Below are 16,717 nucleotides of genomic sequence, written 5' to 3'. Positions count from 1 at the left end.
CGCTGGCTGTCTCTCTCTCTGTCGAAAAAAATTAAAAAAAAAAAAAAAAACTTAAAAAAAAAAAAAAAAAGTTGATTTCATCTGGTATTTTTCCTGGCAAGATTATGGGCTTTGGATGCTTAGATTTATAGTTGAGCTTTATGTTTTTCTCTTTCTTTTTTAAAAACTTTCATGCATGTATCATTTAAAGGATTTCAAGTCCGAAAGTACCACTTTGTACATAGACAGATTATCAACTAGCTGTCATTTCTATAAATGTGGGTAACTGTAACAGGAAAATATTTGTGATTAGTAAAATTTCTTTATATTGGTTTTGAGTAAGAATATTATATATCACATTTTTGAAGCTTACTTACAGAAGATTAAATGTAAATCATGAATACTTGTTTCTACCAACACTATAAATTTGCTTCCTGCTCAAAGAAAAATTTTTAAATTATGATGTAAAAGCCAAGAGAAATTGACAGTGCTAGTGATTATGTTTTCCTTTATTTCAGGCAATATTTGATCTTTCACCACAGCAAAAAGAGTGGCAGAGGTAATAAGTTAACAAAGTATTGTGGTCCCTAGAAATCTAGATCATGTTTTCTCTATTTTGTCTATTGTGAATTATTCATGGATTAGCATATTTCTCTGGACAGTTTTTGGGATGAAATATTAGCAGAATATAGTAATTAATATAGTCTTTACAATTTCAAAAATTTTATCCGATGTTAAAGTCATGTAGAATCTTTTCTCTAATGTACTTTGAATCATAAATACATTTTAGTTTTCATTTAAAATTTTATTAACTATTTAAAAAATTATAAGGCAATATGTGATCATTTAAAATTCGGTTTGAATGGAAAGGATATAAAGTAAAGGATATAAATTAAAAGTAAAAGCCTCTTCATCATTACTGTTATTGACACTGACTACAGTAATAACCAGAGCTAAGTTTCGTGCGTCACCTTCCAGGAATTTTCTGTTCATTTATAATTTTCTGTATGTTTGCATATTTGCTTATGTTATTTTTTCCTAATACAAATAGGATCATTCTGTACATTTGTTCTAGAACTTGCTTTTTTCCATTGAACCTGATATTTTGGATATCTTCCCATTTTACTACATAGAGTATTCATTTTACAGATAAACTAATTTATTAAGTTTATTAAGTTGGATCCTCATCAGTGGGCACTTAGATTGTTGGCAAGACTCTAATTTTAAAAACAATGCTCAGTGAAAATTGTTGAATCTAATTCCTTACGTACGGGTGCGGGTGTGTGTGTGTGTGTGTGTATGTGTATGTTTTCTAGAAATGGAACTTCTCTTTCAGTGGACATTTAATTTAACATTTGATAAGTTCTTATCACAAAGAAAAAATTTGTGAGGTGATGGTTAACATGGTGGTAATCATTTTGCAATATATACATATGTCAAATCATATCTTGTACACTTTAAACTTATACAGTGTGATATGTCAATTATATCTCAATAAAACTGGGAAAAGAGACATTTTGATAGATGATGCCAAAATATCTTTACTTGTACTCCAAAACTATATGAAATTATTTGTTTCTATACAACCTCACCACCAGTGGATATATCAGACTTTTTTTATTATTGCCAATTCTGTGAGTGAAAAATTGTATTACAATTGTTTAATTAGCATTTCTTTATGAATCAGTTGCATATCTTTGTGGATTTTTTTCCTTGTTTGCAATTCTTTTGAAACTGCTTATTCGTGCCATATGTCCATTTTACTTGGTTGTTGGGGTTTTTAAAAAAATAATTTTAAATAATCCTTTGTATATTAAAGAAAGTAGTTGTTTGTTGTAAGTGATTCCCCCACCCCTGCTCCCATGTGGTGCTTTTTTTTCTTTTTGGTTTCCAATCTAGAATGGTCTTGTCATAGAATAACATTTAAATTTCTTTGGAAGAGGAGACACCAGGTGATGTTAAATGGCACTATGGCCTGTTTCGTAATGAGGATTAAATGCTTGTGGTATGGGTTTATACCCCAGTAATCTCCCACTTAAGTCCACCAAATCTGTTGTACTTGTCTTATTCTTTGTATCTATAACACTTTATTGAATACCTGATAAAAAGAATTTTGCCATAGCTAGATGCATGCATGAAAGATGAGTTTAGATACTCAGGGGAGCAGAAGCTCCTTCTTAAGAAGTGACCCTGACTGCACATCCATTATCAGTGCATTCAGACATGCTATGGACCTCAGCTGTTAAACCTTTGGCCACCCTACCTCTCTTTTCCTTCTTTTAAGGAAATGACCAAAGAAAACTTGGTATTTTATTTTAGAATCAAGACCTATAATAATAAATGTATAGGTTAACTAAGTCAACTAACTATTGTTAGTTTTAAACAAATATTGGCTTTCTTGTGGACCGTACTGTATCTCTAACTGTTGCTTCTGTGTGTGGTACTTAGAATGCTGCAGCTGATTCAAAGTAGACTGCAAGAAGAACATTCACTTCAAGACGTGATATTTAAAAGTGCTTTTAAGAGTGCATCAACAGCACTTCCACCAAGGTAAGATGTAATTTTTAAATGTAGAACTATTTATTATGAATTTACTATGACATAGTGTTAGTATTGGTTTATTCTCTGAATCTCTTAATTCTTAAAGAAAATGTAATCATTCTGTATGATGAAGATTTCTTCTTACTCCTAAATTTATAGCCTGTGATATTGTTCAGGATTATCACAAATAGTATTATTTTCATTAAATTTCCTCATGTATGTATGGTAAATTCCAAATAAAATTATATTAGGTTTTAAGAACAAATTAATTACATCTGTCATTATTTTATAAGCATGTATAAATTTTGGTTAGGAATTTTGTGTTTTTATTTCACTTTTTTCTCTTTTATAGTTTAGAGGAGGTGATATTTAGAAATGCTATAATCATGAAAATGTTCATTTAAATTTAAAACTATACAGAGGTTTTGCATTTGCTTAAGAAGAAACTGTCATTGTCTGCTCTTAGATGGCATGTCCTTCCCTCATTCTTATTTCCATCTTCCCCTGTCCCCTATAGTGCCAGAAACAGATGACAAAACATGTTTTTATTGGACTAATTCTTTTAAGCTTTCCTCTCATTGGCCTTAATCCTGTGGCCAGATATGAAAAACCATGGAATTTTAGGTTGTGTAAACAGATATATATATATCTGTATCTATTTATTTATATATTTAAATTTCTAGGGATTTTTTTCCCCCTCTACAAAATTTTCGCACCACAGAATGTTGAGTGTGCTGTAAGTAATCCTTTCTCTCATGTTGTAACAGGGAGGATGATTCATCACAGCCTCCAGATGCTTGCAGAATTCATGGTCATCTCTATGTCAATAAAGTAGCAGGGAATTTTCACATAACTGTGGGCAAGTATGTTCTTTTCACTTACTGAAAATATTTTTAGACAAGTTGGCAGCTTGACTTAAAAGTAAATTCTTTGCTAATTGAATAATATGTAATTACTAAAGGGCTGCTTAAAGTGTTGTGTTATCTGTATTTTTGATGTTTTGAGACTTGGCGTTCAGGGCTTCGATTTCAGGATAGGGAACACTATTAACTTTAACAACTGCTTCAAAACAAAAGGAAAACAATTATGTCATAGTTTATAAATTAAAGAGCTGTAGGTAGATATGAATGAAAACCTTCTTGCCAAGTTATTAGCCAGGAAGCTCTTACCTAGACATTTCATTAATTTGTTCATGTTGCAGATGATATTAGATTTTTGTTTTGTTTTTCCTTTTGATAATCATCACCAAAATGTAATCCCTGGCTAGTTTGAGACAAGTATTTTGATATAGTTAGAAATTAGCAGTACTGAGATAAGGTAGGTAAAAGTTAAGGAAAAATACCAGACCACCTACCTTCATGAGCAGCACCCAGCATAGAAACTGTCATAGGCTATAAACACTTGGTAAATTCCTGAATAAATAAATAGATTCTCCGACTGCTCCCTTTCTCCCTGTTTCCCATATTCCTTGCATCCTTCTAGAGTTGCAGAGCTAAACAGTTCTTCATTGTAAAAGATATTTCTGAGAACTTGGCTATGGCATGTACCATGCCAGATACTAAGGATGAAACCTTCGTGAAAAAAAGAGAAAAAGGGTTTTTGTCTTTATGGTACTGACATTCTGTGAGAGAATCCAAACTTTGAACAGTGAATTACACTAATAATTATTTAATTATAGTTGTATTGAAGCTGTATAGGAGAAGTATGGCCGATGATAAGCTATGACGTACCCTGCACATCAGCAGAGGTTTTATTGAGGAGAACCTTTGAACACTAGCAAATGATGAGGAATTTCATGTATAAAGGAGAAAGGGCATCCAGGCTGAGGGAAAGCCCATAAAGCAGGAAAAAGCATTGCTGGATATTTATATATATATTTTGTTATATATAGAGATAAATAGCTTAAGTCTTTTATGCAAAATTATTACAGTGTTTACAGCGATCAGATCAAACATTTGTCTTCGTTGTCCCATTCTTCTTAACATTAATGTTTTGTTGTTTTCTTGCTGTTGCCAGGATCGATTCTATAGCTTAGAATTCCTTGGTATCATGAAACAATAGATAATAGTTGGCTCAAAGAAATTTAGAAGATTTTATTGCACTTGCGGATACAAACGATATCCTACTCCCAAACTAACTGAAAGAGGGAAACTTTGACTAATATCTCATGAGCCCTTATAGTGTGGCCTTTATTCCCAGTTTCATTTCTCTCTTCATGTGATAACTCATGCCATGAATAAGAGAGGCCAGATGGAAAAGTATTTGGTTTGTGTCTTACCATCTCTGGGATATCTTATAAACCCACTCCTAATTTTTGGTATTATGTTTACCAAGTTCAGTATTGATCTTTTTGAAGATCTCATGTTACCTCTCAGATACAATATCATCCTCCACTGTAATATGAAGAAGAAGTCAAAAGAACCTGATTTGTAACAATAGTATGTATTTCAGTAATCAAGTGTTTGAGCAGGAGTGCCTTAGGTAAGGTAATGGAGTAGGCAGATGCTCACCACACACACGTAGAATCGGTAGGTGTACGTGAATGGCATATGCAGAATGAAACCCATGTGCTGGCCGTTCAAGTATCATGAATGGTATTTCTGTTGATTCTGAAATAGGGACCAACGCTTTGTGATACTGCAAACCAAAAAAAAAAGTATATTATTCCCTCCATTTCCTGGGAAATTTAGTATATATTGAAACTACTACAAAGTACTTTGTGTAGCTTAATGGAGTTAAGTTCTAGACTCAGATCCTTATTCATAGGTATTTCACCTACATGAATGCCACTTAAGAGTGTTTGGAAATCATGCAAGATGTCAGACAGTATTTTGTGTATGAGAGCGTCACTGCATTACGGGCTGCCTTGCTTCCCTAGCTGCTGTCTGCGAAATGCTGATTGTGACTCCTCCCCAATAATTGTGACAACCCAAAATACCTCCTCCCAGCCCTCCAGTTTTCAAAACAGTCTTTCCTTTACTGAAAATCACATGGAACAATGTATCATAACACATGAAAAATATATGAAATGCAGATTTCGGTGTCCAAAAATCAAGTTTTACTGGAACACAGTCATGTGTATTTGTTTACATATGGCTCCTTGTGCACTACAATACCCAGATTTGAGTAATTGTGACGGAGGCTGTCTATGACTCAGCACTTCGTGCTGCTACTTGGGGCACTACGAATTAGAACAAGTCGTAACAGTTACAGCTCTACAGCATTACAAATGCCTTGTGTATTGCTGTACCACAGCATTTGATTTTTTATTGTATTACTCTGTCAGAAAAGAAGAAGAAGTATGGGTTTCAGATGTACTTTTAAGGCGCAGTGGAGTGTGGATTATTTTCTCAAATTTGACTTGAGAACATCATGTTTATTATGCAGTGACACCGTAGCTGTGCCAAAGGGATACAGGATATGTAAATATTACCAGACTAAGCACTCATCACAACATTACTCTCAGGAAAATTAAAAAGTTTAAAAAGGAATATCTAAGCACAAGCAGAATTTCTTTTTAAAAATAAAACATGAAACTGAGACTGTAACCAAAGTAGGTTGACACGTGACTCATTGGTTAGCTGAGGAAGGAAAGCCACTTGGCAGCAGCTTGATGAGATTGTGTGTGTTTGCACCAACCAAGGAAATGCCTCCAGGGAAAATAAATTTGCTTTGGAGAGTTAGCTTTTTGGTGAGAAAAGTGCTCGAGAGGCTGAGGACATTGAGAGCAGTGTCCAGCAGTCAGTTCCAAAGCAAGGCAGGTGATAGGGAGTGGATTTCCTTAGCTCTTGCTGAGGGAACAGATATTACCAATACTGCTTGTTTTCTTTTTGAGGAGTCAGTGTGAGTTTGAAGTGATCAAATAGCCTGCGTGGAACAACTACAGACAAAAATATTTTTAAAGAAATTGGGAGAACATCAGTGTGTCACTGGTGGTAAATAGGTATGAAGCAAAAAAAGGCTTACGTGGATGAATTTTCAAGGCTTGTGAAAATGCCAGGTGTTTATAGCCTGTGGCTATCCATTAGTATCATTGGCAGTACTTCACAGAAAATACTTCAGTCTGTCATGTGTTATTGAACCGATAATGTTGATGGTGAACCTCATTTGCTCTCATGGACTTAAGCATTGTCATCTCCATAAACTTTTGTCAGGAAGAAGAGCTGAATATTCCAACTTGCCCTACTACATGACAACTTAACAGCTTAGCAGCGGCCTACGATTTTTTTGTGATTTTTTTTTTTTTTTTTGAGTTTAGGGCTGAGATTGAAATTTTTCTGAATAAGAAAACTGGCAGCTATTTTTATTGAACACTGAATAGCTTTGTGCAGACTGGATCATGTTTCTTAATGAATTCAGCCTAAAATTACAAGAAAAACAGTGTTAATATAGGAAACTACATTGTGGTAAGGTCATTTTAATGATAAGTAACATCAAATGATTTTAAGTGGTTTTCCTTGCTTTCCATGGTTGGACAGCCTGACTGTCAAAAGTTAAAACAAGAAGCAAGATCTCCATGCTTATATGTGTATATATTTTCCAACCTCAAACTGTAGTTCCTGAAATGTTTTCCAACCTTGATGCAAAGGAAATTTCCATGTTTCAAAATGTATTTAACTGTGCGCTTGAAGAAATTCTGCCTTAAATTGCAAGTGATCAATCTGTATTATGTAACAACACGCCAAAAGGAAATACCAAGAGAAGAACCTCATAGGCTTCTGTCCAAGCAGCGAATATACTCAGTTAAAAGATATGCTCCTGGATTAATATTTTCAAAGATAAAATATGTAAAATTTCATTCTAGATCTTCAGAACAGATAAATCTTTGTGATCGATTTTGTTTTGTTTTGTTTTTTTTTAAGATTTTATTTATTTATTCGACAGAGATAGAGACAGCCAGCGAGAGAGGGAACACAGGCAGGGAGAGGGAGAGGAGGAAGCAGGCTCATAGCGGAGCCTGATGTGGGGCTCGATCCCATAACGCCGGGATCACGCCCTGAGCCGAAGGCAGACGCTTAACCGCTGTGCCACCCAGGCGCCCCTGTGATCGATTTTGAAAACGGGGGACACTAAACACTAGTTAAGGAAAATGTTATCTCCCAGCAAAAATACCTGAACTACAAAAAAAAGTACTTAGTTATTACTCTTATATTTTGAATGTCATTAAGAGAAGTTTGTGAAAATTTTTCTCTGTTCTTATGTAACTAACTACATAATATCTTTAGTTTGCATCTTGGCCCACAAAGCCTAAAATACTCCCTGTCTGGCACTTTTCACAGAAACAATTTGCAGCTCCCAGTTTATTGCATGGCTGAGATAAGTAGACTTACCTATTTAAATCGTAGGACTAGTATGTTTTCATTTTATATTAAGGCAATTATATAACTTGGGAAAGATCCCCTTTCTGGTTTTAATTAGTTATATATTTAAGTATTATTACTTTAATCTTTTTTTCCTCTTTTCAGGGCAATTCCACATCCCCGAGGTCATGCACATTTGGCAGCACTTGTCAACCATGACTGTAAGCAGTTTCTGACATTGTTTCCATGAAGATGTCATTGAAAAAAGTGTCGTGTATGGGTTTTTGGTTTTGTTTTGAGTGCAGGTGCAACATAGGGTTTTCAAAGTGGGCTGTTGTCAAAACGGATATCCAAAGGAGAAAATAAATGATTAAATATATTGACTCTAACCCATTTTCTCTTATCCTTAAACTACCCGTGTTTCTATTTATTCATAGCCCAGAAGTTGCTACGGTTAGGGAGCAGAGCCTTGGTGTGCTTTATATCACTATGTACACATTTCTGCTAATTTTTATTGGTAATGAAGAGCATATATTTGAAGTTTATTTCAGTATGTAAGTGTACATCTAGACACAGGCATACATATAAAGTATACAAGTTTTATGTAATTATTGTCATAAAACTTAGTTTTTTATGTCTTCTTTAGAGGGGCGCCTGGGTGGCTTAGTCAGTTAAGCCTTCGGTTCAGTTCATGATCCTGGGGTCCTGGGATCAAGTCCTGCATCGGGCTCCCCACTCAGCAAGGAGCCTGCTTCTCTCTCTCCCACTCCCCCTGCCTGTGCTCTCTCTCTCAAATAAATAAACAAAATCTTAAAAAGTCCTCTTTAGAGAACAAAAACAAGTAATAAATTCCATAAAAAAATCAGTTTGTCACATTTAGCAATGGTTTGCATTAAAATATATCTGATTGGTTTCGTTATTTGGCTACATGGACATCATTCCAGTTCTAACAGTCCTTTTATTATATAATGATTTTGACAAGGAAAGACTTGTTATTATTTTTGGTTATCAGGATTAGATGTACTATTTTGTAGAAAATAATTTGTATGTAATTATAAAATTTGAGATACAGCATTTTATTAGAATGTATTTATTGTCATACATTTAATTCCACATATTTATATGCATTTTTCTTAAAATAGTGTAGTTTTACATACTATATTATACCTACAGATTTGAGATATTTTCATTTGAGATAAAAATGTGAACAGTAAGTAACATATAGTGTTGAATAATTTAATTTCTGTATTTAATTTGTTTTATTTTATTCCTCTTAGCTTACAACTTTTCTCACAGAATAGATCATTTGTCTTTTGGAGAGCTTGTTCCAGGAATTATTAATCCTTTGGATGGAACTGAAAAAATTGCTGTAGATCGTAAGTATTTAATAATTACTTTTGGAATTTGCATGCAGGCAATTGCCTTTATAACTTTAATATTAACACATTTTTAATAATCTTCTTGTGACAAACAGATAAATCTTTAAGTAGATTAACTGGCTGATAATTTTATGTGGAAATGTATGTAGAGAGAATTTCCTACTCATGGATATAATTTTTATGTAAAAAATGAGCCATAAGGACAAAAGAACTTAGAGTAAGAAGTAATCAGGGGAAAAAAATACATAAAGAAAAGTAAGCAGGAAACAGAGTAGAATTTAAAAACTCTCTAAATAAATGGAAGGGTAATGTGTTAATAGGGCTTAACTGCTTTTCCATATGCACTAAAGAAAGAATAAGAACTAAAGAAAGTTTCAACATTAGAAGAAGAATTATTTTCTTTGTATTCATTTAAAGTTCTAAAATGAATATTTGCCATTTTATTTTATTATTTTTTTAATGTTTTTTTTTTATTATGTTAGTCACCATACAGTACATCCCTGGTTTTTGATGTAATGTTCGATGATGCAGTAGTTGCGTATTCTTAATTTTATAACAAGTAATCTATCTTGTGTTTCTTGAAGGTTTTTGGTTGCCTTTCCTCTACTGAAATAGTCCTACTGTGTGACATGCCCCACCTATAGGGTCTTTTAAGGACATGTCAAGCTTCCTGTGCTACTAGGAATTCTAGTCTTTGCAAAAGTGTAATTAAGGATTTCATTTTTATTAACTAAAATAGATTTATTAATATTCTCAGTATTTTACTCTTTTATCATAGTGTTGTAATCAGATACATCAAAGATGTTTTACTTAGAACACTGAGTTACACTCCTAAGTATTTTATGTTTGTATGGGAGTGCTTTACTTACGGAAACTTGAGTATACTAAATTTGGAAATTCTGAGAATCATAAGCTTTGTTCAGTATATAATCTCATCCTTATATGTATGTTCATTGTATACAGATATACACGAGATATTACTTATGATCATTTGAAAACGTTGGTTAATGCTTTGTTTCAAGATGCTAAAATGACTAAATTTTTGTACAGAAACAGTTCTAAATACAGACAGATTAATTTTCAAAATGCTCTTTTTGACTTTACTTGTTCCTAAATTCACAAAGACTAAGAGGTATTTAGAGTTATGTTATAAAATGCTACCAGATGAGTGTCAGTAGTTTATTCAAAGCTTTAAAGCAGGTGCACTCTTCTCCTTATTACTGTATGTTTTATTGGGCTTCTTTTTCAAAAAGAAAAAGGAAAATCAGCTTTATAGATCTGTTGTGTCAGATTCATCTGTATGTTGTGTCATTCCCTCCTTGATGTTCCCCAGAAGTTTTGAGGGGATTACTTAGTACTTATATCTTGAATGCTGTACCAGTTTGGACAGACCCACACCTTTGGAACAATTTGTGGCCTGCAACAAAATTTCATTCAACAGTATCTGCTGCCCCTTCCTCCACCCCCACCTTTCCCCAACCTGGCCATTAAATTATCTGACAAATTTATAGCCTTTCCTTGAATTAACATTGACATAAAGGTCTTCAGTAGTTCTCTGGCCACAGCTTAAATGTTTTCCAGTTTTTCCTGTCATGTGTCTTTGACCCTTTTGGTTATTATTCATTACACTTCACTCCTCACATGTGGTGAGATTCCCTTTGTCCTTCGTGTTTCCCCCAAGGGATTATCCTGCCTATGTGTACAGCATAGATTATTGCCTTGCCACTCTCAATTTCATCTTTTTTTCATTAATATTTAAGACTTAAACACCTTTTTCTCCTAGCACTTCCAGCTCATTCCCTCTTTTTATGACACAATAGAATTTATTTGTAAAATACCTTAAAACTAAGCATAGGTAGAGCAATTCACCTTACATCAAAGAATGACTCAAAGGATGAAACTGAAGACCATCTACAGTTAAGAGCCATCTGTTGGTGGTAGACAAAGTTGACACTTTTCTGCCTTAATATTATCTGTGATAATATGTAGGCTATTCAGTTGAAACAATAATAGAAGAACTAGTTAAATACCGTTCATGTTTTTGAAAGGTATGTTGGTGCAAGTGGTAGGTGAAATAAGTGATGAAGTTGAAGCTGGTTTTGTTTTGTTATTTAATGCTAGTGTTCGAAGACACCATTATTCCTAACCTCTCCCTCCTGTCTTGTTTACCTTTCCTTTCCCTATTCTGAATTACACTAAGATAAGAGACAGAGAAATTGGATTGATGGAAATAAGAATTCATTAAGATTGAGCAAAAGAAGATAGACACACAAAAGTACATTCTATATACTTCCATTTAATAAAATTTTAGAATAGGCAGAACTAATCTGTGATGATAGAAGGTAGATTAGTGGTTGGCCTAGAGTTGGAGATAGAGGGGATTGACTGCAAAGGGGTATGGAGGAACTTTTAGAGGTAGTGAAAATCTGTTATATTTTGATTGTGGTGGTGATTGTGTGGGTGAATACAGTTGTCAAAATTTATCAGACCACACAGTTAAAGTTGGTGTATTTTATTCCTGTACACAGTTTCCATAGACAGTTATGTGGTGTGAAGTACATCTGTTTTCATGTCAGATGTAATGAGGCCCTATTACACTTACCTAATTCTAACTACAGATAGATATATAATTCTGAATTTTCTAGAATATAGACCTAGAAAATTAACATGTTTTATATTATGTGAACTGTTACCTATTTAAGGTTAATTAGTAATTGGTAATATACTGGTATTTATGACTTGTGTTGAACCTAGAAATGCCTAAAGACTATCAATAGGATCCTTGGATTATGCAGTAACCTCAGACCATCAATGAGTGTAGGTTTGTTAGTTATCTTCCTCCTGTCGTATCCATTCTTTACATATATCCGAAGGCTGGCTAATTCAGTTTTGGTTTATTTGTATATCTTAAGTTATTAGTAGAAACTGAAAATGTCCTGTGGCGATTATACTATTATAACTTTATTCTTACTAATTTCTGTACTATAAAGAAATGCTACTTTTATTTTCCACATTTGATAAAGGATAATAATGTTATAATGGATATCTAATGACTAGTTCATTTTTTTAACATCTTCTAATGTGTATATGTGACTCTTTTATGTTTATTGAAAGCTTGTTTACCAAGTATAAGTATATTGCTTTCATTGATTCTTTTAATTTGTTGTTGTTGTTGTTGTTAAACACTAAGTCATAAGTAGCATTACATTTCAAGTTAAGTGTGTTAAATAGAAGGAGCATGGATTTGGCAGTAGTATTGTTGCTATTGGATTGATGAAAGAAAACACACATTTTGTTTTTATTCTAGACAACCAGATGTTCCAATATTTTATTACAGTTGTGCCAACAAAACTGCATACATATAAAATTTCAGCAGACACGCATCAGTTTTCTGTGACAGAAAGGGTAAGTTGAATCCAACTGATAATATATATATATTTTTTAAGCATCTTATGGTCCTGCTACAAAATAAAGTTAGAGTTGGTACCTACCCAAGGCCGCATTTAAAATTTGTGGAAGTTTTGAAATGCATTAATATTTTATTTTAAGCCAATAAAAATGGATATTGTGCTTTAGAGCAAGAAAAGAGGTAGATTTTAAAAATCTGGAATGTCTTCTATTCAGTTTAAACAAAATATTAAGCTATGATGGTATTAATGGCTTTATTCTTAATATCTTAATTTTGTAATGTTTTCTCTTGTATTGGTATAATTAGTTCTTATCCGCCAGTGGACTCTGATTTCTGTGTTATTTATTTTTTAATTAGTGTACCTACCCTGGGGCTTGCATGGTTCTTACGGTTCAGATAGCAGACTTAGAGGGTTTGCCTTCCTAAGTTAGTGCTTTTTATTTATCTAAGAGGACAAAGTTCTGCAATCTCAGGGTGGAGTGGCCTTATAAATAAATATTATGAAGAACAGAGTTTTGGAATTGGACATTTCAACAGACTTCTCATACATGAGGTCACGTTTTCTTATTGTTGAAGAATGGTGAATATTCAAATATTAATATCCAGAAGAGTTTCAAGGTTTGAAAACTTGATTCTTGAAGTATAAACAGGATGGAATGAAATATTTTCTTGCTCAGTGAACACACTATGGTAGGTTTATGATTTTAGTTGCATTCCTTTCAAGAGAAAGCTGCTTCCAAAAACTAAACCGATAGAGTAAATTTTGATATCTTTCAAATGAGGGCATTCTCTTTTCTTCTTGTATTGTATTTCATACAAATAAAATGAACAACAGAAAGTGAAATTGTTTCTAAATCTGATAATTTAAATGACAAGAAATATAATTATTTGACAAAGAATTGTTACAAAAAGTATATCAAAATATGAACCTGGTTTTTATGGTTTTGGTCAATGAAGATGCCATATAGTTGTAAGTTCTTGAGCTCAGTAGAACACTTGTATATAAAATGACCTTTTTGAGAAAATAGGAAAGAATGACTCTGCTCTTTTGATTTCTTTAGAAGCTCATCACACAAAGACCACAGAATAATGTGATTTGTCTCTGAAGAGTTTAGTAGGACAATTCATAAAGAGATTTGGATATCCCTTTGTACAGTTGGGCTGTGGGGCTTCATATTGACTGTGCAAGTAACCAGATGATATGAATCCCATTTTTCTCCTCCTGTCTCTCCCCTTCCTTTCAGGAACGTGTCATTAACCATGCTGCAGGCAGCCATGGAGTCTCTGGGATATTTATGAAATATGATCTCAGCTCTCTTATGGTAACAGTTACTGAGGAGCATATGCCGTTCTGGCAGTTTTTTGTAAGACTCTGTGGTATTGTTGGAGGAATCTTTTCAACAACAGGTTAAGATTCATTCCTTTTTTGTCTAATTTCTAAAAGTGTTATACTGAAATTAAGATGCTTTTCCTTAGAAGGAGCAAGAAATATATACATTCCCATGTTTTGATATTTAAAGAATTTTTTCTGTAAGATTCCGAACCTCCAGAATTATATTGATTAAACATTAAACATAGCTAAGTTCACTGCATCCAGTGGTATAAGGGAGATTACTTAGTGAGCTGGAAAGATCCTAGAATTGAATCCAAGTTCTGCCGTTTACGTGGTGGTAGCCTTTTAATACAGGGCACCTATCTTTCTGAAAATTATTTTATCATCTATAAAAATGGGAATAATAATAATATCTAACTTACAAGTGTGTTGTAGGATCAGATGAGAAAATGCCTAGAAATAGTAGACACTTGAATGTAAATTTTCTTTTTCATTTAAGGTATTTTTTAACTGTATAATATGTAAAATCGCATTTTATGGTACTTTGAACCATGCAATATGTACAAACAGAATTTTCAGTCAGCACCATTTCTATGATTTGGGGCTTTTCTGTCTGACCTTATGAGAGTCTCTCAAAGATAATTTGCAGAATCGTAATCATGAAAATCTGAGCATTAAGTACAATAAAGAAAGGAAACTGTTCCTTCTATACACCCAACCCCCTATTCAATATTACATGGAGCTGTATAGTTTATATGCTTTGAATTATATTCTTTAAAAGAATGAATAGGTTTTCTTATGAAAAACTTTGTCACTACTTTATTTAAATTTGTTTTAAATTTGGGGTGCTGATCTTATTTATTTTTTAAAATGGTGTGAGTGTGAGACGTATAAAGCACCCTTGAAAAGATTGCGTTGTCAAGGTCATGAATTATGTGGTCTTGTGATTTTGAAAAGAAATCCGTTTTAGAATTCAACTGTCTGGGTATTTTTAACTGGAAATGAATAAAGCAAACTGTTTCCTTTCTTAAGCTATTCCATTATAATTAGTTGAGTTTTTTTATTCTTATGTAACAATTTAGAAAATAATTAATTTAGGAAATAATTTCATTAAAAGCATCATTTAATTAAAAATATCAACTTATTTTTTATTACAGGCATGTTACATGGAATTGGGAAATTTATAGTTGAAATAATTTACTGTCGTTTCAGACTTGGATCCTACAAACCTGTCAGTTCTGTAAGTGCTACAGTATAAATGGTGCTGACCTCTAACTCATAGTAGTACCATTGTTAAATCTAAACAGTAGCTTTCGGTGCTCAGAAAGAAATTGCCCAAAATAAAGTGTTGTGTTTAGAGGGAATGTATAAGGAATAAAACTAATGCTTTGGTCTTTTCTTCTCCCTAGGTCCCCTTTGAGGATGGCCACACAGACAACCACTTACCTCTTTTAGAGAATAATACACATTAGCACCTCCTGAGTGAAGGAGAAAAACTTTTTGCCTGAGACTTAAAACCTTTTTTAATAATAAAATATTGTGCAATATATTCAGAGAAAAGAAAATACGAATGAGAAGTGGGAATCCTACCTAGGAAAAAAAAAAGAAAGAAAAACCCAAACTGAAATCCTATATATGTTGTGTCTGTTACAAATGTCCTAGAAGAAATTATGCAGCTAATCAGTGAATAAGCCCAACTGGAGTATTGCTTTGAAGATGACCCCTTCTGATATTTTCATAGCAAATGGGCAGTATCGAAATCAGAGCTTGCTTCTTGGTGACAAAGAGCCTGAAGGAAAGAAGTCAAACCACATCTAAAGAAAAAGGGATTGATAAGTGCAAATGTTTGCGTCCTTCTGTTTTTAAAAGATATGTCAGAATAAAATATGTAAAACATATGGAAAACTAGTCTAGACTTTAAAAAGTTGTGGTCAGGTCACACTGTTAATAAAGGAAAACAGGGATGGGTCCCTATGTTATAGCCATATCAGTGTTAAGCCATAATGACAAGGCCATTTATCCAATAATTTGGTCTGAGGAAGGTAACTGCTTTTCTTTAAATTCTGGCTATTGGCTTTTTCTGACTGTTCAAGGCAGGGCCGTGGAAGACTAAGGTGAATTCCTACAGGGCCAGGTACGTAGGTGCTCTAATATGTAACAGATAGCATTCACAAAGTGTATGGTGGGCACTTACACAGGGAGAAGAAAGCACATTTTTAAAAAAGATGCTAAATTTTCTAATTTGATCCTTATATTATTGCTGTTCTTTGGGAGTGGGAGGTGAGTAATAAAAAGGTCCACTACTGGTGATGAAAATTATCAGCTTGTGAAGTATTAAAAGGAAAAGTAGAATATTTTATACATGTTTGGGTGAGGCGCAACAGGGTAACTTTTAATAAAGTAGAAACATGAGGCAAATACTTAAATAAGGTAAGATCATGTCAAATCTGAGATATCATTAAACAGTGTCCGGTAAGCTGTACAACTGGATGGTGAGTGTCTGCAGTCAGAGTGTCCTGAACGTGACTGACTTGTCATTAGATTGTGTTGTTCTAGCTTTCTTATTAGTTAAGGATCGCTTTTAAATTTCCAGACTTTGGAAGACTAAAAATAATGAGAGGGAGATTTCTCTCAGGTGCCATTAAAAACTGTATTTGGAATATGTGTGCCAACATCAGTTTTCCTTTTGTAATACTTAATGATAGCAGAAGAATCAACTACCAATCCCCAACAGAGAAATGGGGAAATAAAATTCCAGGTAAGTAGCAAGGACAAG

General features: G+C 33.5%; 1 protein-coding gene across 2 annotated transcripts in view; it reads left to right on the top strand.

Moving 5' to 3' along the window:
• The window catches only part of ERGIC2 (ERGIC and golgi 2), a 34,232-nt gene extending 17,972 nt beyond the window's left edge, over positions 1 to 16,260 (top strand). For both annotated transcript variants that reach the window (XM_002927243.4, XM_034646266.1), the window contains exons 6-14: positions 498 to 538; positions 2,428 to 2,529; positions 3,288 to 3,383; positions 7,986 to 8,041; positions 9,098 to 9,196; positions 12,507 to 12,604; positions 13,853 to 14,015; positions 15,099 to 15,181; positions 15,351 to 16,260. In XM_002927243.4, coding sequence (XP_002927289.2) covers positions 498 to 538; positions 2,428 to 2,529; positions 3,288 to 3,383; positions 7,986 to 8,041; positions 9,098 to 9,196; positions 12,507 to 12,604; positions 13,853 to 14,015; positions 15,099 to 15,181; positions 15,351 to 15,413 — 801 coding nt within the window. In that variant the 3' untranslated portion in view covers positions 15,414 to 16,260. The remainder of the gene's footprint in view (positions 1 to 497; positions 539 to 2,427; positions 2,530 to 3,287; positions 3,384 to 7,985; positions 8,042 to 9,097; positions 9,197 to 12,506; positions 12,605 to 13,852; positions 14,016 to 15,098; positions 15,182 to 15,350) is intronic.
• The last annotated feature ends 457 nt before the right edge of the window (positions 16,261 to 16,717 follow it).

This window comes from Ailuropoda melanoleuca, chromosome 16 (genome assembly GCF_002007445.2).
Source record: "Ailuropoda melanoleuca isolate Jingjing chromosome 16, ASM200744v2, whole genome shotgun sequence".
Taxonomy (NCBI): Eukaryota; Metazoa; Chordata; class Mammalia; order Carnivora; family Ursidae; genus Ailuropoda; species Ailuropoda melanoleuca.
Note: the sequence above shows the minus strand (reverse complement) of the source record. Positions and strands in the feature narration are given on the sequence as shown.